Here is a 26,038-nt window from a genome sequence, read left to right on the forward strand (position 1 = left end):
TGTGAATGGCGCTTAACACAGGCTTGAGTGAGGGGTGTAACCCCTGTGATTACCGCGGTTGTCTGGATCAGCCTATTGATCTTAACCTTCAGCTGGACAGAAAGGTTACTGAACCAGGCTGACATGCCCAACCGTAATACACTCTCATCTACGACTTAGATAGAAGTAGAGTAATATTCTTTGGCTCACACCAAATACCACAAACAGACAGAGGAAATTCAGATGCTCTTGGACTCTACCATGACACTTTATCAGTTTATTATCCACACCCATGAAATTGTAGGAGTTGAATCAGAGTAATGTGTTGCTCATTAATGATGTTTAGAGGTGAATTGTTGCCTATTTTTTGGGGTCCAAACTAAATGTATTTTCTTTTTTGATAGTGAGAAAGTTATTGTCACACCACTGAGCAAAATGATGTAGCTCTGATGTCTAAGCAGTATCATTGAAGTGGTCGAAAATAAAGACTAAGGATGTCTGGTATCATCAGGTATTATTTGTCAATATACTGTAGATGTGAGCTGTGCTGCTGAGAGACTCGTTAGTAAGATACTTATGCAAATATGTGTTTATTTATTATTGGAAATCAATTAACAACTCAAAACAATGACATATTGTCCAGAAACCCTCAAAGGCACTGTATTTAGATAGGAATATTGACCTGCTAAATGTAACTTTGCATAGTAACTTGAGTACACACACAATGTAATGTCCAACTTTAAACTTCAAAACCCTTCTACTACTGTATGTGGGATAAAATATTTACATTACATATTATTTTTTGGCGTATGGAATATGCTGCTTCTTTTTTCCAAATCCATGTCTTCAAATGCTACAGATGCAGTTTGTGTAACCATGCTCTGTTTTGGCATTTCATTTTATTTTATCCCCTTCTTTCAAACATCCATTTCAACCTGCCAAAACAGTGAACAGTTGCAGCATTTTGTGTGGACTGAAATCATTGAGCATGACTTTAATTTGCAGGTAGTTTCCAAGTTTCTCCCCCTAGGAGCGATGGCTCCCTGGCACCATTAGCTACCTAACCAGCCCTGCTCGGTGTGTGTGTGTGTGTGTGTGTGTGTGTGTGTGTGTGTGTGTGTGTGTGTGTGTGTGTGTGTGTGTGTGTGTGTGTGTGTGTGTGTGTGTGTGTGTGTGTGTGTGTGCGTGTGCGCGCGCGTGCGTACGTGCGCATGCATTCATGCATTTGGACTCATCACGCTTTATCACAGCTGACTTCCTCTCACTTCTCATTGAATCTTCCTTTTCTTCAGAACCTTCCCTAGCGCGCACTGCACAGACAGACAGACAGACAGACAGACAGACATGTGTGGACCCATAAAACCCCTGCATACACACACGCACAAGAGGAACATAGACTGACACAAATCACCATAGGGAGTTCACTAGGTCAGATCTCATTTTGTTGCGAGCAGTGGTGGAAAATGTACTCACATGTTTTACTTGAGTAAAAGTATCAATACCGCAATATAGAAATACTCTGTTACAAATAAAAGGCCTGTGTTAAAAATGTTACTTGAGTAAAAGTACAAAGGTATTGGCATCAAAATATACTTCAAGTACCAAAAGTAAAAGTACTAAAATGTTTGAAAATAGCAGATCTACAAGCTCACAACGGTCGCGATAACCTATGTATAAAATAGGGTGAAAGTGGTTAATGTATGTTTTATAATATAATCATTTATATCTTCAAAGTAACTAGTAACTAAAGGTTTCAAGTCATTGTAGTGGAGCAAAAGGACAATATTTTCCTCAGAGATGTAGTGGAGTAGAAGTAAAAGTATTGAAAATTGGCAATACTCCACTGAAGTAAAAATACCTCAAACTTTTACTTAAGTACATTACTTGAGTAAATGTACTTAGTTACTTTACACCACTGGTTGCGAGTTGCTTCAGACTTAATCTTTGCTGAAGTATTATATAACATTAGAATCATTAGAATACCACCTTTACCTTCCAGACCAGTTTACCTCGCTGGTATTTCCATACAACTCTCAGTGTGTGTGTGTGTGTTGCTGGGGGTCTGTCTATGTGATGGTGTGAGACAACAGAAATAGTTGGGTGAAACCATTTAGATTCTAATGGCCTTCCTTTGTCTCTCTGTCTCTCTCAGGTGCGTGTGGTCATCGTGGATGAGAACGACTGTGTCCCAGAGTTTCTCCAGTCCATTTACAGCAAGGACGGTGTTCCAGAGACTGTGACCACAGCGACATCCCTGCTACAAGGTGAGATGTCCAAACTCTCTCTCGTTCTCGTTCTCGTTCTCTTTCTCGTTCTTGTTCTCTTTCTCTTTCTCTTTCTCTTTCTCTCTCTCTCTCTCTCTCTGGTCTTGCATTTATATAGAACTGCTCTAGTCTTCTGACCACTCTAAGTGCGTTATTAATGAATGCCTTTACATTCACCCATTCGCACACCAATATATTTTGTCCTTTGAACCATATGTGAAATATGATTTGATAGATTGGGCCATACCCATCAATGCATGTGCAAATCCTATGCGTCAGTGATATTGTATTTAGGAGAAACATAGCCTTCACTGTATGTTTAATGGGAAGGAGCTAGAGAGAGAGAGAGGGTTTCTTGTAAGCTGAAATAGAAATAGAAGATGTGATGTACTTGGTCACATTTCTTTGCTATGTTTTGTTAAACAAATAATAAAAGTATTTGTCTAAGATCCCAAATGTCCTGTATTACCAACACTAATATACACCTATCTATCTATCTATCTATCTATCTATCTATCTATCTAGACCCTCCAGAAAAATGCGTTTATGCGATCGCAGAATTTACCGCATAATCAGCAAAATGGCGCATAATTATGCGGGGGTAACGTTTTTTTCAAAAAGGCCGCATCGCATCGCATAATATGCGCATCGCATAATATGCGCATCGCATAATACGCACATCGCATCGCATAATATGCGATTCGCATCGCATATTTCCGCATATTTCGCAACTTTTAACATATTTCGCCTTTTTCTCAACTTTTCGCATATTTCGCATATTGCCACATATTTCACAACTTCCCGCAATTTTACCGCATAAAATTGCAAAATCAAGGACTTTAGCCCGCATAATCAAGAGTTTTAGCCCGCGGTTAATCAAGGATTTTTGCCCGCGTTTTTCTGGAGGGTCTATCTATCTATCTATCTATCTATCTATCTATCTATCTATCTATCTATATATATATATCCATCTATCCATCCATCTATCCATCTATCTATCTATCTATCTATCTAGTCATGTATACCAGCTTGCTCTCTCTCTCTCTCTCTCTCTCTCTCTCTCTCTCTCTCTCTCTCTCTCTCTCTCTCTCTCTCTCTGTGAACGGCCTCACATTAACATGTTTATCCCATATGGCCCGGGGGTGTGCAGTGCCGAGTGGAAGTTCGATCAGACCAATGTTTTCAGAGAACCCAAAAACCCCGAGTATAGTCTGTGTGCGGGTCTCTGCGGGAAGCACCGCATCTCTGTGTGTTTGGGAGGAGTGTTTGCACCAGAATCCCTGATTCTGGCCCGTTAACTGACTGGCCGAGCTTCGCACCACGTCCGTGCCGCTACGTCAATGTGTTTATGTGGGCACATGCTTCCCTGAAGCTTCACTCATTGACTGAGCTTTGCGTCACGTTTCTGTACTGCTTTGCCAATATGTGCGAGACAAAGTTGCGCAAGCCTGAGACTGCAACATGTATGTTTATGTTTATTTTATTTGTCATGAACATCACAAACACATTGGACAGGCCAGATGCATTGCACAAGTGATAATTCTCAACACCAGTCAACAGGCAGATTGCATCGTTCCCGAGTGGGCCAGCACCCAAAGGGGGCCATTCTAGTAGCTCTAATGAACACTCCTATAACATCAGACGTGCATCACAAGGTCTCCTACTCCCCATCTAAAAAAACGAGTGCAAGACAAGACAACACTCAGTTACTCTATGTATAGAACAATGAGAGCATGGAACAGTCTACCAGCACAGGTCACACAGACAATAAGTCAATCTGGTTTTAAAAAGAAGATAAAAACGTAAAATGAAATTACAGTTAGCCCACATCGTGTAGTGTTATATTTATAATTATGTAGGCCTACTGTAAACTTTATTTAAATGTATTTCCCCCGGAAGCTGTCTTTTTCGACAATGCAGTTGTCCTACTGTATTGCATTGTTGACTGAGCTTGTTTGACAGTAAGACAGTTTTTCTTATAAGAGATTTATTTTATTTTGTGTGGACCCCAGGAAGAGTAGCTGCTACAAGAGTAGTATCTAATGGGGATACGGATAAACACTAAACAGAGGGGAAAGAGAGAGAAGGAGCTACAGAGAGGCAGGGAGCCAGGTGTATGGGGTTTGAGACCCAGCAGGTGTTGCTAAGCTTGCCATCAACAGGTGCACTAATACATGTGTGCTGTGTGTTTCTGTTTGTGTTTATGTCTGTGGATGTTGCGTGTGCGCTAAGAGGATGTAGTCTGACATCCAACACTTAAAGGACAGGCAGACATGGAATATACAGAGACAGACCAAAAGCCATGACAGAGCAAGGCATCTGGACTAACATCTAAATTATAGTGAAATATAGTGGAGTATAGTGAAGTCAATTGCGCAAGGAAATCAGCGGGGTCAATCAGCCTGTGGTATAACTGTCACAGACTAGTGATCCGTTAATTGGTTCAATCTTGAGGGTCGACAAATGCATATTTCAGAGAGTTGGTAAAGCAGGCAGAGTAGAGAGCAAGCCTGTTATATTCCTTTCCATTGAGGCCTGAGGCAATGGTTGCATCCAAACTCTTCAGCACAAAACCATTACATGCCAGAAAATAATCCAGATGTAGCCAGACACATTACTTTGCATTGATGTGGAGAGCTTAGGCCAAATTATAATGATGCCTGCCAATGCTTGGCAGTTAGCCAACTGCAAGGATGCTGATTCCAGTGAACAGGAACACTTACTGATGAATAGATGTTTAAACAGTTGTCTGAACAGAACAAATCAGTACTTAGCAAATTAAATATTGACTCGGTGTGTGACGTGTGTTATAGGATGTTGCGTGAGAGGACATATGGTGGTTGAGTTTTTAGTTGTCTTATACATTTTTGTACACTGTACTGTGCACCTGTTGTTTAGGTACAAGTCAGCAATAACTAAATTAATTACACATACTTTGTAGAATCTAAAAACAAGAGCCGGAAGTCTCAATGTGTGACTTCCGTTTAATTTATTTCCCCCGGAAGCTGTCTTTTTCGACCAATCACGAAACTGTTTTCATGCCCGGGGAATGTAAACAGCTCTGCACCACATTCCTGTGACGTCCTTGGGCGGCCATTTTTGTACTTCCACTTAGACAAAAACGTTCTTGCCCAGCAACAGGGTACCTGTAGTCTCAGGATATTAACTCATTTTGTTCAACAAGATTATCTGCACGAATCAACATACTTTTTATGACTTTTGAAACTCACTGGCAGTTAATAAAAAATATATCAAAAAACAAATATCACTGCGTCAGAATTCACAGGTGTAATTTATGTCATAGAAAAAAACAACATGAAAGGCATAGGTTAACCACAGACCTTATATTCTACATAAATGGAAAACCCTATGGTGAAAAGCAATGGAAATCTGTTGTGGGAAAACATTTAAAGGAGACATCCGGGCATTTTAAGTGTTTTCTTTGATGTGTCGCTTATCACTCACCAACATTGAAAGGGTCGTTGAGTTAATCCCAGAGAGTCCCCTTCGTCCCGTCTAACGACCCCCTCCGTTGGCATAATGGGAGCCTGTGGAAAGCAGAAATTCGGTGTTGCCAGGGAGACATCCACACTCTCCCATTATGCCAACGGAGGGGGTCGCCAGAACGGCCAAGAGGGGATTCTCTGGATTAACTCAATGGGCTTTTCTATCGTGGTGAGTGATTTGCGACACATCAAAGATAACACTTAAAATGTCCGGAATTCTCCTTTAACTTCTAAATTTGTATGACTACAAACTTTAGCACACTATTAATACTGCTGCTCTTTGTGGGGAATATAAGCACCGGAATGCAGCCCTTCTGCACAGTGGTGTAGCTAGGTTTTTTTTAACTGGGGGAACGCTATTTTAATGACGCCACGCATGGTAAATGGTGCATTTATATAGCGCTTTCATCCAAAGCGCTTTACATTGATTGTGCCATTCACCCATTCACACACACATTCATACACCGATGGCGGAGGAAACCATGCAAGGCACCAACCTGCTCATCAGGAGCAATTAGGGGTTCAGTGTCTTGCTCAAGGACACTTCGACACTAACTCTGGGGGAGCGCCCCAGCCCGGGATCGAACTGGGAACCTTGCGGTTAACAGTTGACTCTACCCGGCCACTCTACCCATGAGCCACTGCCGCCTGCATGTGCACGCACACACACACACACACGCACACGCACACACACACTAGCCTGGCGTAGCCGACTATATCACTGCGTGGATATGAGTCTGGTGCTTCCATGAGGAAGTTTTTTTTCTCAAGGGGCGGGATCAAAACAATGGCCCTCGACGCAATTGGTTAGACCTACAACCAACTACCAATTACAGTCTCCCATATTCGAATGCTGGGCCCTGATTGGTGCCCCCCGTCTTGGAAATGGATTCTCTATGGAGCGGTGCCAGACCCAAATCCCAGAGTACAATTTTTTTTTGCACTCGCAGATTCGTCTGGTCCCAGGCTACACACACACACACACACACACACACACACACACACACACACACACACACACACACACACACACACACACACACACACACGCACACGTGTATGCACACAGGCACTCTCCACCCAGCATTATGAAATATTCATTTTTTGTTTTAATGTTTGAATGTTATTTTTTGTTAAGTGTGCATAAGTAGTTTTAGTTAGAAATGTACTTTTTTTTATTAGTTTTAGTATTGTAACTTTTTCAAGGAATGCCTTGATTTATAGAAGTAAAAAAATAAGATAGTAGAATGCAAATCAACAGAATCAGACAAAACCGAAAATGGTTTTATATGCAATTCTTCTGTGTGTGCGTGCGCCGTGCGTGCGTTTGTTAGTTCTTTCGTGCGCGCATGCGTGTCCTGGCTGGGACCAACGCGTTCTCACTGTTTGTAGAGACGGGGTTATGTTGCGCAATCTGATGGGGTGTGAAGTGCCGTTAACTGCTGTCTATTGTTTTCCTTAAGTAGCCTATTACCAACAACAAATCTGCATAACAGGCTATTACAGTGGTATTAGATATCATACATGTAGCAGTGTGACCGTAGTATGGGAACGCAGTCCCGCGGGCACCCACGTGCATGTGTAGGCGTGTGCTCGTGCTATAAACACTGGCGTGGTACTGCGTTAAGTAAGTTACGGCTTTACCCCTGCTGCTGGGAAACACAGAGTTTTGTCCTCCATGACGCAAACTCCCAGAGATAATCACTTAATCAATGAGAGTTCCCTCTTGTATGTAATTATCACTGAATGTTTTGATTTGAAATAATTGTCAATGTGGGTAACTGGCTGACATCTCAATGCTGCAAGCAGCCAGTGATTCAACATGGAAATGTATGCTTTGCCAATTAACCCACAGCCAGTGACGTTCAGGCATTTTATATTTGATTGGCGCATCCTTCCAAAATTCAGATGGTCAAGCAAGTACGTGAACAGAAAGTTGGCAAGCTTTTATAATAGGCAAAACAGAGACAGGGCTCTAGACTCTGGAATGCACTCATTTGGTCTAATCTGAATTATTGTCCCAGTGGTGTCAGTAAATTGTTTAATTACTCCCCCTTTCCTACGCTTTTGCCTCAATAAATCTGTATTACTGGTGTTTGTTTTTCCCATCTCGAATTTTAACTGCAAATATAGACAGTGTGCAGGAGTCTCTTAATTTGTTCTGTATGCCTTCAGGCTGGCCGTCTCCCACACATCTGTCTCTTTTTGTAGGTATGTGAAGAGCATCGTTTTTATTAGGTTCACATCAAAATGTGATAGATTCATTTTCAACACTGACTCAACTTCCTTTTCTCGATTCCTTCCAGCAGAACAGAACAGAGATTAGATCACAAATAAGTGGGAAGTCAAATTAAATAACGCTGTCTGATGCCAAAATATATATTTATTCAGCATAACAATTACTAAAGTATGCTGCACATATCCTTGCTGTGAAAACCCTTGTTTTTTGTTTTATTTACCCACAAATTTTGTATAATCATAATATTCTGCTGCTTCTACAAGTACCACTTTTGAGTCCAGATGCACTATATAGTCGTTAACCCTGGCTGGGAGCTCGATTCATGACACGCTTACTTGTTCGGGAAGCACTCGGACAGTGTATTGTTGCATGCACTCTATGTGGGTGCACTGCATTGTTGGCAAGACGCTGAGCCATTCAGAGATATCAGAGGTAGAAAAGACAAGAGAAAGTCACACCGCAGTGGGTAGTGGTCTACATGTTGCGATGTATAACAAGCCCTTTGACCCGCTGTCTACAAAAAGCTTTGTTCCTCTCTTCATTTCATTGCATTGATATAGTCTCAAATCATATTATAGGGTTAAATTGGACTAGCAAAGAGCAGGTGAGTGAAGAGAGTCACCTCACCTCTTTCATTGTAGGGGAGTTCAATTCAACTTAAATTCAATTGTGCCAAATCACAACAAGTTTTTCCAAGACACTTTACATGTAGAGCAGAGACCTATATCTGATTGATATGTGACATGCTGGACACTGAGATATATGTGGACCCATCAGGGTCTGATCAGTGGGTGATTGAATGATTTGTGCCACCCGACTTTACTAATAGAGGGTGTGACACGGGGGGAGGAGAGGCCGGTGAGGCAAAACCAAGCGTCATATTTCTTTGTGGATTACAAATTATAGGGGTACCCCGAAGTTTACTTATTGTTTGCGCCGCTGCGCGCGGAAGATACTTTTCATTTCATTTGGATTAAGGAACACAGAAGCGCGGCCAGAAGAGGACCGTCACGGGGGATATTTATTATTTAATTAAGTAGCGTTGGTGCCGTAGCGGACTTCTGAATACTGTGTGTGCGTGTTTGTTTATTGTTTATATTTGAACTGTGATCCGCGGGGTTATAAAAGACAGTGGGAATTGTTTGGGTTGGGAGGGATAAGTGAAATAATTGTCGATTGTATTTCTTTTGTTTGTTAGGGACAGAGATAGGGACAGAAGTCTATTTAAAGCCTGAGGTGTATTGTTTTTTTACCTTTACTCGAGAATTATTATTTCTGTGGCTTTGGAGTAAATAAAGTGCTCAGCTAAAAACCTGCCGATCCTGTTGTAATTCCTTTAGTTAATAATTTTCCCTTAAGAGTAAAAGGGCGATTGTTACAAGGCAACTGCCAACATGATTCGACCTTGGAAGGTCCTCATCAGAGCGAAAACAAAAAAAGTATAATGATATGATAATATTATAATATTGTTATGGAATTGAAACTTAAAGCACCAAATAGCGCTGCAGAGTGGTGTGGTGTGCCATGCTCTCCATGGTGCTCATCCTGCTGCAGGGAATATTTTGACAAAAACATTTTTAATGAATGCTTGTTTACATGCATTTGTATTTGGTAAATGTGATTGGCTAATATACACTTAATAGCCTGTGTTGCCTTCATTATAAGGTTCAAATATGTTTTGCGGCTCCAGACAGATTTTGTATTAATTGTTTTGTCCAAAATGGCTCTTTTGACATTTGAGGTTACTGCTACATAATATTGTGTACATTTGTTTTGCATATTAAACTAGGCCTTTGCCCCTCCACCTTCTGATCCTTTTTATTTATTGAAAATCTATTCTGTCATACAGCTGGATAGTATGTGTATTGTGGAAGGCCTTGCATAGAATTGTCAAGTTTGTTGATCTCAGAAACAATTTCTGCCAGATAAGTGAATGTTGTGACCCAGGCATGGTCACTGAAAGAGGTGGTAGGCAACCTCCCCACAATAAAAATAAAAATAACAGTATCTAGTGCTGGCAGGTTTGGACAGTGTCTGTACCAATGAAAAGTTCAACGTCATCAGAGGGCAATTTAGAATGAGCAAAGATGAGGAAGAAAGGAGACAAGTACTACAGGTGTGTTTTATGGACATTATTCAAAGCATCCGTCTGTCTCTGATTTTCCTGATTGCTTTGAAAAGTTCAAAGCCATGAGGTCGCAATTTAGAAAGAGGAAAGATAGAAAGAAGACAAAACTTGCGAGGTGGCCTTGGAGATGATAATACAATTTACAGGTTTACAAGTGCTCATCCTATGCCACCCCTTTCAGCTTCCCTACCATCTAATACAACAAAAAGTTGGATATTTTAAGACATACACCGCTGGCGTAGCGGTCCAGGCACCTAGGCTTTGAGTCCCGATCCCGACAGCCTTTGCTGCATGTCACTCCCCATCTCTCTCCCCATTTCCTGTCAGACTACTGTCCTATCAATAAAGGCATAAAAGCAAAAAAACTAAATCTTTAAAATATCAAATGATCATGCGCTCATTTAGCGCTGATGTGTTGGTCCTAAAACAAAGGTGTGGTCCGGTGCAATCACAGGCATTGCTATCTTATGCCCAGAGTTAAATGCAATTAGGGTTGTTCCGGGGGTGGTTCTATCTTTATTCATTATTAACCATATAGGACCCTTTGTTACAGTATATGTCATATAAATCTGAGGAGCGTAGCACCATGGCAATATAGCATCCTATGAACATAGCGCCCTGGGAACATAGGTTCCCATGACTCTAAGATAATGTGATTTTCTTCACTCAGGAGATACAGTATGGTGCAAAATACATATTTTTGTTATGGCAGAAAGTAAAATGACTGCCATGGTCGATATGTGTCTTTTTGATGGCTCAATATCTGAAAACGTTCAGGGCCAAATTCCATGCTTTTATGAAAAATGTGTATTGACTTCATGACTGACTTGGAATTGTAAATCCTTTTGTGTCAATAACCTCAGTTAAATCAGCAAATGCCTGTCTAAAGAAGGTACATTTGGATTGAGTGATGGGGTTGAAGTGAGGCTAATGGACGGAGTGCACATTTACTTAAAGCAATAATGATACAGCAGCCACTACTGAAGCTGTTCTGTGTAAACTGTGCTCAAATTTACGACAAGAGATTGTGTGTGTGTGTGTGTGTGTGTGTGTGTGTGTGTGTGTGTGTGTGTGTGTGTGTGTGTGTGTGTGTGTGTGTGTGTGTGTGTGTGTGTGTGTGTGTGTGTGTGTGTGTGTGTGTGTGTGTGTGTGTGTGTGTGTGTGTGTGTGTGTGTGTGTGTGCGTGCGTGTGCGCGTTTGTCCGCCAACCAAATGCAATGTAAGGTGAATCGGAGAATTGAGAGTTTCATGGTGAAATGTTCTTGTTAGCGGAAAATATGCTTATTCAAGTCCCTGGTGGCACTTTCTGTTTTAGCAAGGCAATCAATTTGAGCCCTAGCAAGTCATTGGCCCATGGATTCCCAATGTGTGATTCAGAAATAGAAATGTTGCTCAATGACAATCCCAACATGCCTTGCCAATAATATAGATCATTATTTTTGATAAGTGTGCTCATTGAATCAGAAAAGCAAAATTAAGTTTTTCTTATGAAAGAATAGTGCTGCAATCTTCTCTGCGAATCAGCCAGAAAGTTTGAAGATCCCCTGTCTCTGTCTCTCTCTCTGTCTGTCTGTCTGTCTGTCTGTCTGTCTGTCTGTCTGTCTGTCTGTCTGTCTGTCTGTTTGTCTCTCTCTCTCTCTCTCTCTCTCTCGCTCTCTCTCTCTCCATTTCCCTCTCCTTTTCCCTCTCTGTCTCTTGCTTGCTTGCTTTCTTCCCTCTTCCTCTCTGTAATTCTCTCCAGACTGCTGTTCCTCCAGGGACCAGTGCTTGACATTAATCTAAGTCCTCTTCTGCCATGCTATTCTCCCTTTTATTCTCTCCCAGTATCGGCCAGTGACTGTGACTCCGGGGAGAATGCTGAGTTGACCTATCACACGCTGAGTCCAGACTTCACCATCTCCCCACATGGGACAATTTTCCCCGCGGGCGCTCTGGACTATGAAAGGCCTAACCACCTCTATGAATTTGTGGTCATGGCTGTGGACAAAGGAGAGGTCCCACGCACGGGCACTGCCACAGTGCGGATACGCATGGCCAACGTCAACGACGAGGCACCAGAGTTCTCCCAGCATGTGTGAGTAGAATTTAGCTTCCATAATATTTTTTGTTAGGGGTCATACTTCACTAGTTTGAGATTTCTCAATATTGATTTAGTGCAAAATGAGAACAAGGTCAGGGGGGAAAGAGTTGAGGTTGCAGATACTCTATGCACAAGACTGAGCATACATTGATCGGATAAACGCTGTAAATACTATAGGATCATTTCTATTTACTGCTACCATGGGACATTAATGCGTTGGCCTGGTCAGCTGTTCATGTGCTAGTGTATGTTCTTACGGTAGCAATATGTATAGACTGTCAATGTGTATTTATTCTACTTATATTCAACCTTGTTGAATATAGTCTAAATGCATTGTCGGCAACTTCTCAAACCAAAGGGCTAGTTTGACTTTACTGCAGCTGTCAATCTTAACAGCTGATGATGCCCCCCATGGACGCTTACTCCTACTCTCTATCTGCATAATCTGTCTATAGTACATCTATGGAAGACTTCTTTAACTATTGGTGTCCCTGATCTTTAGCACGTATCCTTCTTTAGAATAGCATCTCTGGGTATAAAGAGAGGTGTCGAAGACTACACCTCAGGAGGCTTGAGCCCAGGGGGCTATTTGCCCTGTCAGGGGCATGGATAAACGGCTGGTCTAGCAAGCCAGTCTGTTGAGTATGATCATGATCTTTCAATTAACCTTGTCAATCCTTCATCTTTGTGGAAGATGAACTTTGATGCTGCACAAAACCTAAAAAGACTGCAGGAAAATGTGTCCTCTGCATTTGACCCATTCTAATTTAGGAGTAGTGGAACCAGCTACACCTCTAGGACCACTGGCAGGATTGTATGTTCCTATGCATTAGATGCACGTCTTTTGGTCACTAAAATAACTGATCATTTGATAACAAATCGGCTTAATAAAAGAAAAAGACAGAGAAAAGAAGAAAGATTACAAAAATCATCTGAATAGTGAAAACCTACATTTCATTTTAATACAATTCACAACCATTGACAGATTTGGTAATGAATTGATTTATTTTATTACTTTATTTTATTTTTTATGTAAGTGAGCAACCAACAGAATGATTTGCCATAACATTCCTCAAGAGAGAGAGAGAGAGAGAGAGAGAGAGAGAGAGAGAGAGAGAGAGAGAGAGAGAGAGAGAGAGAGAGAGAGAGAGAGAGAGAGAGAGAGAGAGAGAGAGAGAGAGAGAGAGAGAGAGAGAGAGAGAGAGAGAGAGAGAGAGAGAGAGAGAGAGAGAGAGAGAGAGAGAGAGAGAGAGAGAGAAAAGTCGCAGTGGGACTATAGCCAGCCACTCTCTCAGTTCAATGCACTTAAGTCTGTCACACACACACACACACGCACGCAGACACACGCACGCAAAGACTCTCACCTTCACACAGTCACGCCTCCGTCATCTTAACACCCTGACCCTCCTGTGGGTCTTAAAACCATATTCAAGTGTGTGTGTGTGTGTGTGTGTGTGAGCGAGGAGAGAGAGAGAGAGACTGGGGAGGGAGAGAGAGTGAGAAAGTAAGTGAAAAGGCGAGTTTGCATGTTTTTGCCGTTTCCCCTGCAGTGCCACTGTGGCCCGGCCCCTGCATTTTTTAATTGGTTGATTTTCTGGCATAGAGCAAAGCAGATTGGTGAGGCAGGGTCAATCAGCCATGGAGCTCCCTGTGGATGTGTGTGTGTGTGTGTGTGTGTGTGTGTGTGTGTGTGTGTGTGTGTGTGTGTGTGTGTGTGTGTGTGTGTGTGTGTGTGTGTGTGTGTGTGTGTGTGTGTGTGTGTGTGTGTGTGTTTTGAGTGATTAGGGACCTCTCAATAAAGCATGTTGTCGGTACAGGTACGTACAGTACATGCTGTAAGAAATGTTCTTACATTGTGTGGCTGATATTCAGAGAGTTTGCTGTGTGTGTGTGTGTGTGTGTGTGTGTGTGTGTGTGTGTGTGTGTGTTGGGCTTTATTGATTTCACTGTCAACATCAGTGGAATAATCAGTCAGTTTTTCTCCTGCCTCAACCCAGTGGAGCTCTACTGGGGCTGCCACAGAAAACAATACTAGATAGACTGCAATAAATCACACATGTGTGCTTGTGCATGCACACACACAAACACAGAGCTCACAAACACAGATGTACTCATGAGCTCGTACATCAGCCATGTCTCCAATGGAATGGGGCAGTAAAATACAACTTTTAAGACAAAGCGTATTTCTTTCCCTATGCATATATATATATATATATATATATATATATATATATATATATATCGTGTGTGTGTGTGTGTGTGTGTGTGTGTGTGTGTGTGTGTGTGTGTGTGTGTGTGTGTGTGTGTGTGTGTGTGTGTGTGTGTGTGTGTGTGTGTGTGTTTGTGTGTGTGTGTGTGTGTGTGTGAGAGAGAGTGTGAAAGAGAGAGCAGGCACATGTGTGTCTGTGTTTACTTAATCTCTCAAGAACAGATTCTGCTCTACGTTTGAATCTGTCGGTAGCCGTGTTGACAACCCGTGCGCATTGGTTTCAAGTGGGCGTGCTATCAGATCAGGAAGCAGGCCGCGCTTTACCCAATCAAATGTAGTGGGCGGGATTCACGTGTCCGTTGACCCTTCCCCCCTCGAAACTAACCGAAACTAATTTAACAATAGCGTCCGCGGAGCAGACAAAACAACTTACTCTTTCATCATAGAAACAAGTGGGCTTATAACCAAAACGATCCATGTTCTCTGGGAGAAGTGGTGTTAGTGTTCCGTGTAGAAATATTGTTAGTGGGAATGAAAACATAGTCACACCACCCTGAAGTGGAGCGGTGAAGGCAGACCAAAAAACCCGGTTTCCTTGCGCACGTGTGCTGCGTTTTCTTCCGCCCAGAGCTAACTGAGATAGAACAAACAGCAGAGGTCGCTGTTTTTCATTTTCAGTTGGGTCTGGGTTCCCAGATTGGTGTTTACTGAATGCATGCAAGCAGAGACAGTTAGACAGTGAGTAGCCTTGATCTTCAGGCTTTTATTTTTTAGTTTTGCTCAAAAATAAGAGCCTGGACCAGCCTGTTGACGTTCCTGGAATAGGAAGTGTTTCATTTCCCCAACCAGAGTGCAGTGGACGTCGCTCCAAATGTTGTGACATCAGGGCTCTCAATGCTGCACATTGGGGAGGAGGAGGGGCGGGGGCTGACGGACAGATCGGTGAACGAATAGGATCCGGCGGAATTTTTTTGCGGAGAATTTGAACCCGCCCCTCTAGACATGATATCAGACATCATGAAGCAGCTGGACCTAATTGTATTTGTAACTAGAAGTTAGTTGAGTTCGAACAGATTCCATATACCCATGTATTTCTGTTATTTTAGTCGTGTTATACATTGGAAATTGTATGAATGTATGTATTAGTGATTATTTTCTTTTTTTTCATTTGCTGTACAAATGTATCTCTGCTACCCACGACACAAGACACTCTCTTTCTCTCTCACACACACACACACACACACACACACACACACACACACACACACACACACACACACACACACACACACACACACACACACACACACAGACACACACAGACACACACACACACACAGTATGGACAACAAGAAGGAAAACAGAGGAATGAGGATGAAATATAAGAAACCATGATTGGTGTTCTTTCCATGGCATTGTGATGAACCATGTGAACAATCCTTCTTTTCCTGTTTTCTTGTGCAGAATTCTCTCTCTCTAATATCACTGGTGTTCTCATACTGTACATGGCCATGACTGGAAAGTCTTACCGAGGCCCTTTACCTCTCAGATCTCACATCAGCCATTACACAAGAGCGTAATGGCAGTGCTCCATCTTCTCTAGGTGACCGACAAAATGGCCGCCATCCATCTGGGAGCTGTCACTCTCCCATCAGGACCCTATCACCTGCCATCACCTGCCTGTTGCCACGGAAACCACCCTTGGAGGCTGACTGCCTGGTATACCCTTTGAGCGTGGCTTTGTGAAACCGAGGGCCCCCTATGCTGTATTCACAAGAAAGAAAACAAAGATGTGTCACTTGCTAGTATTTTGTGTGTGTGTGTGTGTGTGTGTGTGTGTGTGTGTGTGTGTGTGTGTGTGTGTGTGTGTGTGTGTGTGTGTGTGTGTGTGTGTGTGTGTGCGTGCGTGCGTGCGTGCGTGCGTGCGTGCGTGCGTGCGAGAGAGCATAGTTGACAGAATCTTGAAGCAGTGCACACTCAGGCTGTTTCACTCGGGACAACCATGATTATGTGTGGGTGTGTACCGTATATGAGGTTACGGTGGATTAACACACATCATTCCTGCACGTGTGTGTGCATGTGGGTGTGTGCATGTGCATGACATGGATTGATGTGGTTCTGTGTATTGTGGAGCATAAGGGTGATGAAGGGTGTGGAGTTGACTGTCAGTCAATCTGAACCGCTCTCAATCATCTCACATGGCACAGGAGTGATTTTTTCCCATGATATTTCTGCCTTTCTCTCTCTCTTTAAACCCCCACTAGCTCGCTCTTTTGTGTTTGTCTAGCTCTGGCACAACACGCACGCACGCACGCACGCACGCACGCACGCACGCACACTGCCTTTCATTTCCCATGTATCCATCTATATGTTCTTGTCACTGCCATGCTATTGCCACTGCATCATATATCAATGTCAGTCTGCCTCTTGCTATCCTTCTCCCTCTCTGTGTACTGTAATCCTGGGAATCGTTTCCCTTACCCATGGGTGTGTTTCCCAAAACTGGTGTCGTCTTGCTATAGTCAGAAGTTCTGTTGAAAAAACAGTCACTAGCAGTGTTAATGTTTCTGAGAAACCTGTAGTTAGAACAAGCAGAAAAGGAGGCTCTTCGCAACCTGTCATTCAGCGTGTTCAGGTTCCCCAGCATTGGCTGGGTTATTGCACGGTTTCTCCCTCTCCCTCCACCTCCCCCTCCTCCTCTCCCTTTCCCTCCCCCACTCTCTTTCCCGCTCTCTGGTTGATGAAGCTCCATATATGGGCATGTCATATGCTGATTTGTACTGACATTGGGCATGTCCTGTCCACATATGGGCATATCTGCACACTTGCTCAAAAAAGATCACCAGCACTCACTTGAATTCCTTTCAGGATTTCTTATTATTCATTAAAGACCCAGCAGCAGTACAAGACACAGATGTTTCGGCCCACGGTTTTCACGTCAGAGCCGTGCAACCAACAAGTGTGAACTGAACTCTTTTCTCTAGCGAGTGCTCCCATTGTTTTCAACTTATCTGCGCACGCGCCACAGATACTGACACTGCCAATATGCGCTGACGTAGGTCATGGCCAGTCCGTAGTATATGGGCATATCATATGCCAATTTGCACTGATATCTGGCATGTCAAGTCCCATATGTGGGCACTGTGATGACAGTAGGTTTAACTGCAGTTAATCACAAAAATGTTGGTGAAGAACGCTGCCGAATTGGGGGATTTGTGTTTGTGAGACGGTTTCCGTGCGCTCATGCCATTTGCGAAATCTGAATACACAGTCCCGTTCTGTAAACTGGTTACCACTCAAATTGAATATTAAATTGAATATTGAAAGACATTTTCAGTAGAAATTAGGAAAAGAAATAACGTTTTCTAATTAGATTTTTAGGTCTTTTTCAAGTGAGAATATTTATCTCATTGCATTGCAGTTAATTTGGACTTCAAATTAGAGTTGATGACAACACGTTCTCATTTAAGTATTGTATGGCGTGCAGACTTTTTGGCCACAGCAAGTGGCCAGTTATAATTGCAAGTGGCAAGTTTTAATTGATAGAAAACAACTAAAAAGTTAAACAAAATTAAACAAACACCAGAAAAGTAATTATTGTATGGTCGTACAGTATACTGTATAATTATCTAAGGCAGGTTTTAGTCAATAGGCACATCAACCCGGCTACGTTTATTTTTTATGAAGCCAAAATATTATTATTATTATTATCATCATCAACTCCATGTTACTTGACTCCAAGGCTATTACCCTCTACCATTTATTCTGCTCTCTCCCCAGACACTTTTTCACACGGCCGCTGCCTTCAGGGATCCAGAGTAGTGAGTGATTGGGGGGTTAGGTTGTGTGATGATTTTTGTCTCTGATTCAGACAGATTTCTGGAATGTGTCACATTCGTAGTAAATGGCTCACATTCTTGTTCTCGTTATAGGCTTGTCATATTCTGATTCATGTTCATATTTAGCATTGCAGTATGACGGCTCGCTGTCATCCTGTGCAAGAAACAGAGGTTGGGCATCTCTCTCAGCATCATTATCCTATTTCCAGTCTTTCACAGCTGGCATCAACTGCTCAGACAAACTGCATTAGTCTGCCAGATACATTTGCAGATAAATACAGCATCCTGTTCAATTTCAATTGAACAGGATGCAATTTCAATTGTTTTTTTGGCTTTTTGAGGCAACCGTGCTGGATTGCTCTGAAACCAGCTTCAAGTAAACACATGCAAGCAAGATGGATGGATTTTCAGCAACGTATTTTTTTTCAGAACTCAACAGGAAATTGCTGCACTGTGCAATGCTTTGCAAAACATCAACTACTGGCAATGATACAGAGTACTCATAATCACTGTGATTGCTATCCCTTCCCTTTTCAATCTATAGTGCCTCTACCTGAATATAGTTGATTCCTTTTTCCTGAACTCAAGAGGGATGCAGCCTGTCGGAGCTGCTATGCTGTTTTTCTACTTTCCCCTTTTCATTACGTTTAGTGCATTCTAACTTTTCCACTATGTTTGGTGATAGTACACTGCTTTACTTATGTGCACATACTGTTCCATAGTCTTTTTTTTGTATCTGTTTGGGGCTGGGTTTGAGTCCAGTCAGAACAATTGACATGGCCGGGAGATGTATTTGTGTGAAGTACTCCTGGCCACTGGCCAGTGGGACTGAGTTATAGCGCCACCAAAAGACAAAGATAAGGAGACACAGGCGGCACAAGAGTGTCAACGTGAGGGAGAAAGGAGGGAGTATAAGAGGAGATTCAAACATGCCCTCTGTAGTCATGGGGAACTTGAGATTGCTGATCAATAAGATGGGCAAATTATCAACACTTGTGTAAGACCAACATGAATACCAGGAGTCCAATTTGTTGCTTTACGGAGAGATGGCTAAATGGTAATATTCCGGACTGGGTAGTTGAATCAGATGGCTTCACGGTTGTGCAAGCCAACTGGCATATACAAAGTATTAAGACGAAGGGCAGAGGGGCTTGCTTTCTTTGTTATTAACTCCAAATGGTGTAACCACAGACATGTAACTGTAAACTTTAGGAACTATCGCTATCCCGGACATAAGGCTTGTTGTCTTTGGTTTTCAGGCCATATTATTTGCCACGAGAATTCTCGCACGCCATTGCGTGATGTATGCCAATGTTAAGGAGGCTTGCATCTCCATACAAGCCTGTTGTCTGGAGGCAGCTCGCCATCACCAAGGTTGTTCAACTGAGGAGGTAGAGGAGCTTTGTGTGTTTCAGGGCAACAGGTCTACAGTGAGGACATCACTGGACTCCCCCATTATATTAATTACAGAATGCATTGGTTTCTGTGAGAGCACTGAACTCACCAGAAGGGTACACTGCTTTTCCATTGGCTATTTATCACCTCATATTAATGGCATCAGTTTGGAATGCCATACTTAGACAAGAGCAAAGGACACGCACGCACGCACGCACGCACGCACACACACTCCGGAGCCGTGTTGAACTCCATGCTGTATTCGTTCAGTCATCTATGACGTCATAATTGTCACGGTCCGCTCCTCGGGCCGTGGACTTTGACTGTATTTCTCAGTCCTTGGACCTTTGCTGCCCTTATAAGGTCATAGACTTATTAGGATTGTTATGTGGTGTCGTTCCATTTGTATGTTCTGTTATTCTGAAGTATTGTTGCAGTCCTTGTTTCCGCGTTTGGTTTTGCTTTACAATCTTGTACCTTATTGTGTAGTCTTGTTTCCGGTTGTGCTTAGTCACTGTTACCTGTCTTGTCTCACCTCCCTGTAATTATTGTAACCCTAGTCACTTGTGTTGTGTTTGCCTGTTAGCCTATCCCAGTGTTGATTGTCCAGTTGTGTTCACCTGTGTCTAGTTAGTCCTTGTGTATTTTTACCTCCCTGTTCCAAGTGTTTGGTTGCTAGTTCATTGTTAAACTGTTATGTGTGATCCTGTCTTGAGTTCAGCACTTACTTTGTATCCCTGTCTTTTGAGTTATTAAACCCTTTAATCTAATCTATTCTGCCTCCGTCTCTCCTGCACAAGTGGGTCCTACAATCTGCCCTGACTCAAACCGTGACAATAATAAAGAGACATCACACAGACACACACAGATTCCTGGATTTTAAACACTTGTTGTATTGGTTGTACTGCTACAGTACTGTATGTACTGCTATCAGGTTGTACTGCTATGTACTGCTATCAAAGCAACCCACTTTCTTCAAGTGATATTACGGGATAAGCCTTATCATAGACCACTGGAATAATAAATGATATCATTACTGCGTTTCAATTTGAAGTCCCACTGACCTCCATAACCAAGTTGTTTGCCTTCCATGCTGTGCCAATCTCAACTTTACCAGCCGTGACTTGTTCTAAAGTGTAGTTATTTCCAACACAGCAGCTCAAATGAAATGGCCCTTGACGGCACAGAGGGGCTCTTGTGAGCATAACATTTTTAAACCCTTAATGCCATCTTAGATTGAAAGTATTAGCTCAGTGAACCCCCACCCGGAGTCCAGGGGTCCGCAAATCATTTGCTGGGGGTTCGCTACGGACTGCATCAAAAAAATGGGATGTGCCCATCCCAAGCTGATCTCCCGCTGCATGCCTACTGCTTTGGGTAGCTTATACAGCGCATAACCCAAAGTCTGCAAATACTTTGAGTGCGCACATCCCCGGGTATGGATCAATATTACATAATAAGGAAACCTCTGTCAGTCACTCTGTTCCACATGGTTCTCCTCAGAGTGTTGAGCAATTGATCTGAACTTGCACACAGGCATTGACCATTAGCATAGGCAGACCCTGAGGAAGCCTGTTTTTCACTTTCCCAAAATTTAAGCTGTTCATTAGCGTTTTTGTGTAAACACCGGAGATTCGGAGTTCGGCCTATGGGATCTGTCGTCATGGTTACAGCCCCGCAGGCTATGGCATTTCTCTGGCCGTTGCCTAAACTTGTCCTTTACACACACGCACACACACACACACACACACACACACACACACACACACACACACACACACACACACACACACACACACACACACACACACACACACACACACAGCCAGAGAACAGCAGGAGGACCAAGAGACGTTGCCTGCAAACTTATAAAGGACTGTTTTATGAACGAGAGGGCGGTTTGGATATCATCTCCATAGCACTAACATGCAGATTGACACGTGCAACACAGACAACAAAGGCACTCTGAGCTGCCAATGCCTGTAGCTCTTGGTGCTAATAGCGTTAGTGTGTAGATTCTTTACTCATTGATACAACGGCGAACGCAGCTCCGACATTCCAGAACGTAATGTGTGGTGCAGTTGTTCTCTTTTCCTTTCTCCTTAATGTACTCACTATGGGATAACATCGCCCCCTTGCGATGCACAGAGCACTACACACATTGACTCCCGCGACAATTCTGATTGGATAGGGTCATATTACACGATCCGGCAGTCCGGAACTTCACTCTGCTACGTGAATGCGCACGCACAAGAACACACTACCGGAGAAAAATCTACACGAAAACCAGCTTTAACCCATAGCGGGGTCACTTGTGTCCCCCACGGGAGTTTTGTTAAATCTTTCTGTTAAGCACGCTCCTGTGGCTTATTTTATTATTATTCTTTCTTTCCTATCCTCTGTGTTCTCGAACGATGACACGAAGGTTCTGCTTAAATCTAAGACCGGGATGGTGGCCCGGGCCCCAGTTGAGCTGGTGGTTTTCCATCCACCTCCTTTCGCTTTGGCGGAGGATAGACGGTTGCACTGTCTTTGTCCAGTAAGAGCTTTGAAGCTTTTTTTTGGCTTTCTTTTGGCCGGACTGGTCAGAGGAAGGCGATGGCTAAGCCGACGCTGTCCAGATGGTTCGTGGCGGCCATCAGGCTGGCCTACGTGAGTAATGGCACTCCAGTTCCTGTGGGACTGAGGGCTCACTCTACTCGGGGCGTGGCTGCATCTTGGGCCCTCTACAAGGGGGTCTCGATGCAAGAAATATGCTGCAAACTGGTCGTCTCCGTCGACTTTTGCGGTTTTCTACAGCGTGGACGTGGCGGCGTCGTCAATGGCGCACACTGTCCTAGGTGTAGCAGCTGCCTCTAGCCAGGGGAGGGATGAGCAGGCCTAGGGGTCTTGCTTTATCTCCTGGTTATTCCTTCCTCTTAGGTCCCCCTGGACCAGCATAGGGCTGGGTCCCGGGGGAGGAGGACCTGTTTTCCCCTCATTGTGGTATGGGATATACTTGTGTCTGTCCATTAGTTGAATGGGGCAGACCAGGTGGTCTGTCAGGGTCTTTCCTTCTGGTAGTTATCTCGCACCCATGCCCGGAGGGCTGGGGCGCCCGTGAGGCCGGGGTCTCGCCTGTGGGGCGGAACCTGGGGCCGAGGGCGTGCGGGTCTGTAAGGGTCGTGTGACTTAGTCCCCAGGGGGGTTTATGAGTCCCATAGTGAGTATATTAAGGAGAAAGGAAAAGAGAACTAGAGGTTACGTATGTAACCCCAGTTTCTTCACTTTTGGAGTAATATACTCGCCTAACAGTAACACCCCTTCTGTGCGCATTTGACGTGCAGAGGGAAGTTGTTAAGAGGGCGTGGTATAGTTACACAAGGGGTTTTATACCTCTTCCGGACTGCCGGATCGCGTAACATGACCCTATCCAATCAGAATTGTCCAATCAGAATTGTCGCGGGAGTCAATGTGTGTAGTGCTCTGTGCATCGCCAGGGGGTGATGTTATCCCATAGTGAGTATTTTACTCCGAAAGTAAAGAAACTGGGGTTACACACGTAACCTTGAGTTTTCTGCACCGTGTGTGTGTGTGTGTGTGTGTGTGTGTGTGTGTGTTTAACTGCCAGAGCTAGGCAGAGATCAAGTCATAGGAACACACAGCTGTTATATTTTGGCAAGTGAGGTTTGAAACGGTAAATATTCAGAATCAGTGTTTATAGCCTAATTAGAAATATATATGGCAACAGAAAAAAACCTGATCAATGTGCAGTGTGCACATTACAAGTGATAGAATATGCAATATGGCCAATTGAACGACATACACCATGTTATATTTACATTGCAATTATTTTATAAATTAGGAAATCGACTTATATTATCCAAATAGGCTATGAAGGTGAACAAGAAACACAGCTGAAAATGTGATTGAAATCAGTGTAGATGTCCTCCTTTAGAGATACCTCAGTCTCAGTGAATATAGATGATGGAAGGGGGACAGACAGTCAGGACACTACAATTTAAATCCTGACCCATAAAGCCCCTGGGGTGGCCTACCATCTGTTTTTAAGTCTACTTTCACCATTTAAAGATATCATTTTTGTATTAATTAACAAAAACATATTGGTGCTCCTTACATTTTGGTGGGTGCTCCTAAATGTCAAGTTTATTTCGATCCCTGATACACTGTGTACACAGCACATAAAACAAAGTCTGCAAATACTTTAAAGGTGTCATGACATTCAGTTTTACACATTAAACATTAAACACATTAAAAGTCTTTGTCATGGTCCTTCAAACGTGTATAAAAAGTTTTAACTGAATTCTCCACTCTAGTGAGCCATTGCAGGTGTTTTTCTCTCACATTTCTAAAGCCTTTTCAACTGCAATGAAAAAATAAATCTTTGCCTGTGGGTGTCACTGTTGAGGGATTTTGCCTGTCAATCATCACCTCTGCTCCGCCCCCTCCCAAAGGAAAGGATAGGGGAGGGGAGGGGCGAGGAGGGGAGTGGGCTGGATTAATGCCATAGAACCTTTAAGTGGTCACATCCCCGGGTATGGACTAGTTTGTTTATAATTTCAGATGATTGTAGTTGCACCACCATCAGGAAGTTTGGCATAGCGCTGGACCTATGGGCAACGTTTAGTTTATTTTCATGGATGGGGAGTCAGATTTCCTGATTAGATAGAAGAAAGAAGAAACACAAGTATACAAGAGGGACTGGCAGCAGAGCTTCCCGGCCACTAATAATCAGACACACAAAATCATTCCGCCATGTTTAAGAATGGCCTGCCACCTCCCCCTTGCATAAAGTGACTGAAAAGTTTGGTTTCTCCAGAAGCCCTTGAACATACAGATGGAAGACAGGCAACTAAACAATGGCTATTGTGTTTATTGTAAGCTTATATTTCATATCACACACAATATGTCCTTTCACCATGTATTCATTATATTCACTGTTGATAGACTGTACATGTACAGTACTAACCAGATAACCTACTCAAGGCCGGAGTAACACTGTACATATTAGTATTCACTTTTAATGCTTTGCACATTTATTCATGCTTACAGTATATTCAGTGGTGATAGATTGGACATTTATAGCCTACTTATATGTATCCATATATTAATGTTACTCAGTCAGACCAAGTGAAGATATCTAATGTCAGACTCCAAAGTCTATATATTTTATTCTCAAAATTGTTCTTATCTCTCTACTCTCTGTACCTCTCCTGTGTTTCACACTTACTGCTGTTGCTGTTACGCCTATGACTGAAATTCCTCATGGGGATCAAAACAGATTTATGTTATGTTATGTTATACCAGCTGATCAATGGTCTTGATGTGTATTTATGTATTTATTTATTTAGAATGACCAGATCTGTATTTCTCTGTTGACAGTTCATGAACTCAGCATGACATACAGTTGAAGTGGGATGGAGAGCCATACTTGTATTGTATGTGCTTGTATGGTGCTTGTCATGGCATCAGTTTGTATGCACGCACACGCGCACATGCACACGCGCGCACACACACACACACACACACACACACACACACACACACACACACACACACACACACACACACACACACACACACACACACACACACACACACACACACACACACACACACACACACACCTGACATTTACCTATGCCACCCATGCATAATTTCACACAGGATGTATTCTGGGCAGTGACATTTGCAGAAGAGAGAAAATACTCAGCCTAATTGATGTTTACTCTGAGAAATATGAATGAATATTCATAAAATAACACCCATTCAGGCTAATTTTCAGATAAAAGTCTCCCAGTTCCAGATATTATCAAGGAAATATAATAATTCCAGTCTTCACAATGCAATCTCTTGGAAATTAATTGAAAACGGAACAAAAAGCTGCACCCTTATTCCCCTCTAGTAAAGTTGGTGTGCAGATCTAATGCTTGACTGGAGGGACTGGAATTTCTGTAGTTCACCACATTATGTTTATCGCTATTTCCACTACTTTTGCCATCCTTCTGCTGCATGTATATATTCTGTATATCCCCGTTGATGATTAATTCTCCCATTTATAATCTGTATATTCCATATTCTGTATACTTCCTCTTGCTGCAACGTATACTGTATAGTTATATTTCCTACCCAGGGAAGATGCAATTCCAAATTCTAAAGCCACAAGACTCCTCAATGTGGTGGCTGCTGTTTGCTTGCGATTGTACTTGATATTGTTGATAATGATATTTCATGACACCACAGGAATGGTGGTAAGAATGCAACAAACAACACTAACAAGATCCTAGTTGTTGTTGGCTGCAGGCTATCCAATCACAATATATGAGGTCATCATACAGATGTGCCACTTCAAAACTTCACACGTTACTGTTCTTTCCCTGATAGTGCCCTGAAAATGCA

General features: G+C 42.8%; 1 protein-coding gene across 1 annotated transcript in view; it reads left to right on the plus strand.

The window, feature by feature from the left end:
- Positions 1–26,038, plus strand: part of LOC311043529 (neural-cadherin) — a gene marked incomplete at both ends in the record, with an annotated part of 322,985 nt that overhangs the window by 95,741 nt on the left and 201,206 nt on the right. The window contains 2 exons of the mRNA XM_084054821.1: positions 2,132–2,243; positions 11,941–12,190. Of these exons, the coding sequence (XP_083910947.1) occupies positions 2,132–2,243; positions 11,941–12,190 (362 nt within the window). The remainder of the gene's footprint in view (positions 1–2,131; positions 2,244–11,940; positions 12,191–26,038) is intronic.

This window comes from Gymnoscopelus microlampas (assembly GCF_963454915.1).
Source record: "Gymnoscopelus microlampas genome assembly, chromosome: 1".
NCBI classification, from domain to species: Eukaryota; Metazoa; Chordata; class Actinopteri; order Myctophiformes; family Myctophidae; genus Gymnoscopelus; species Gymnoscopelus microlampas.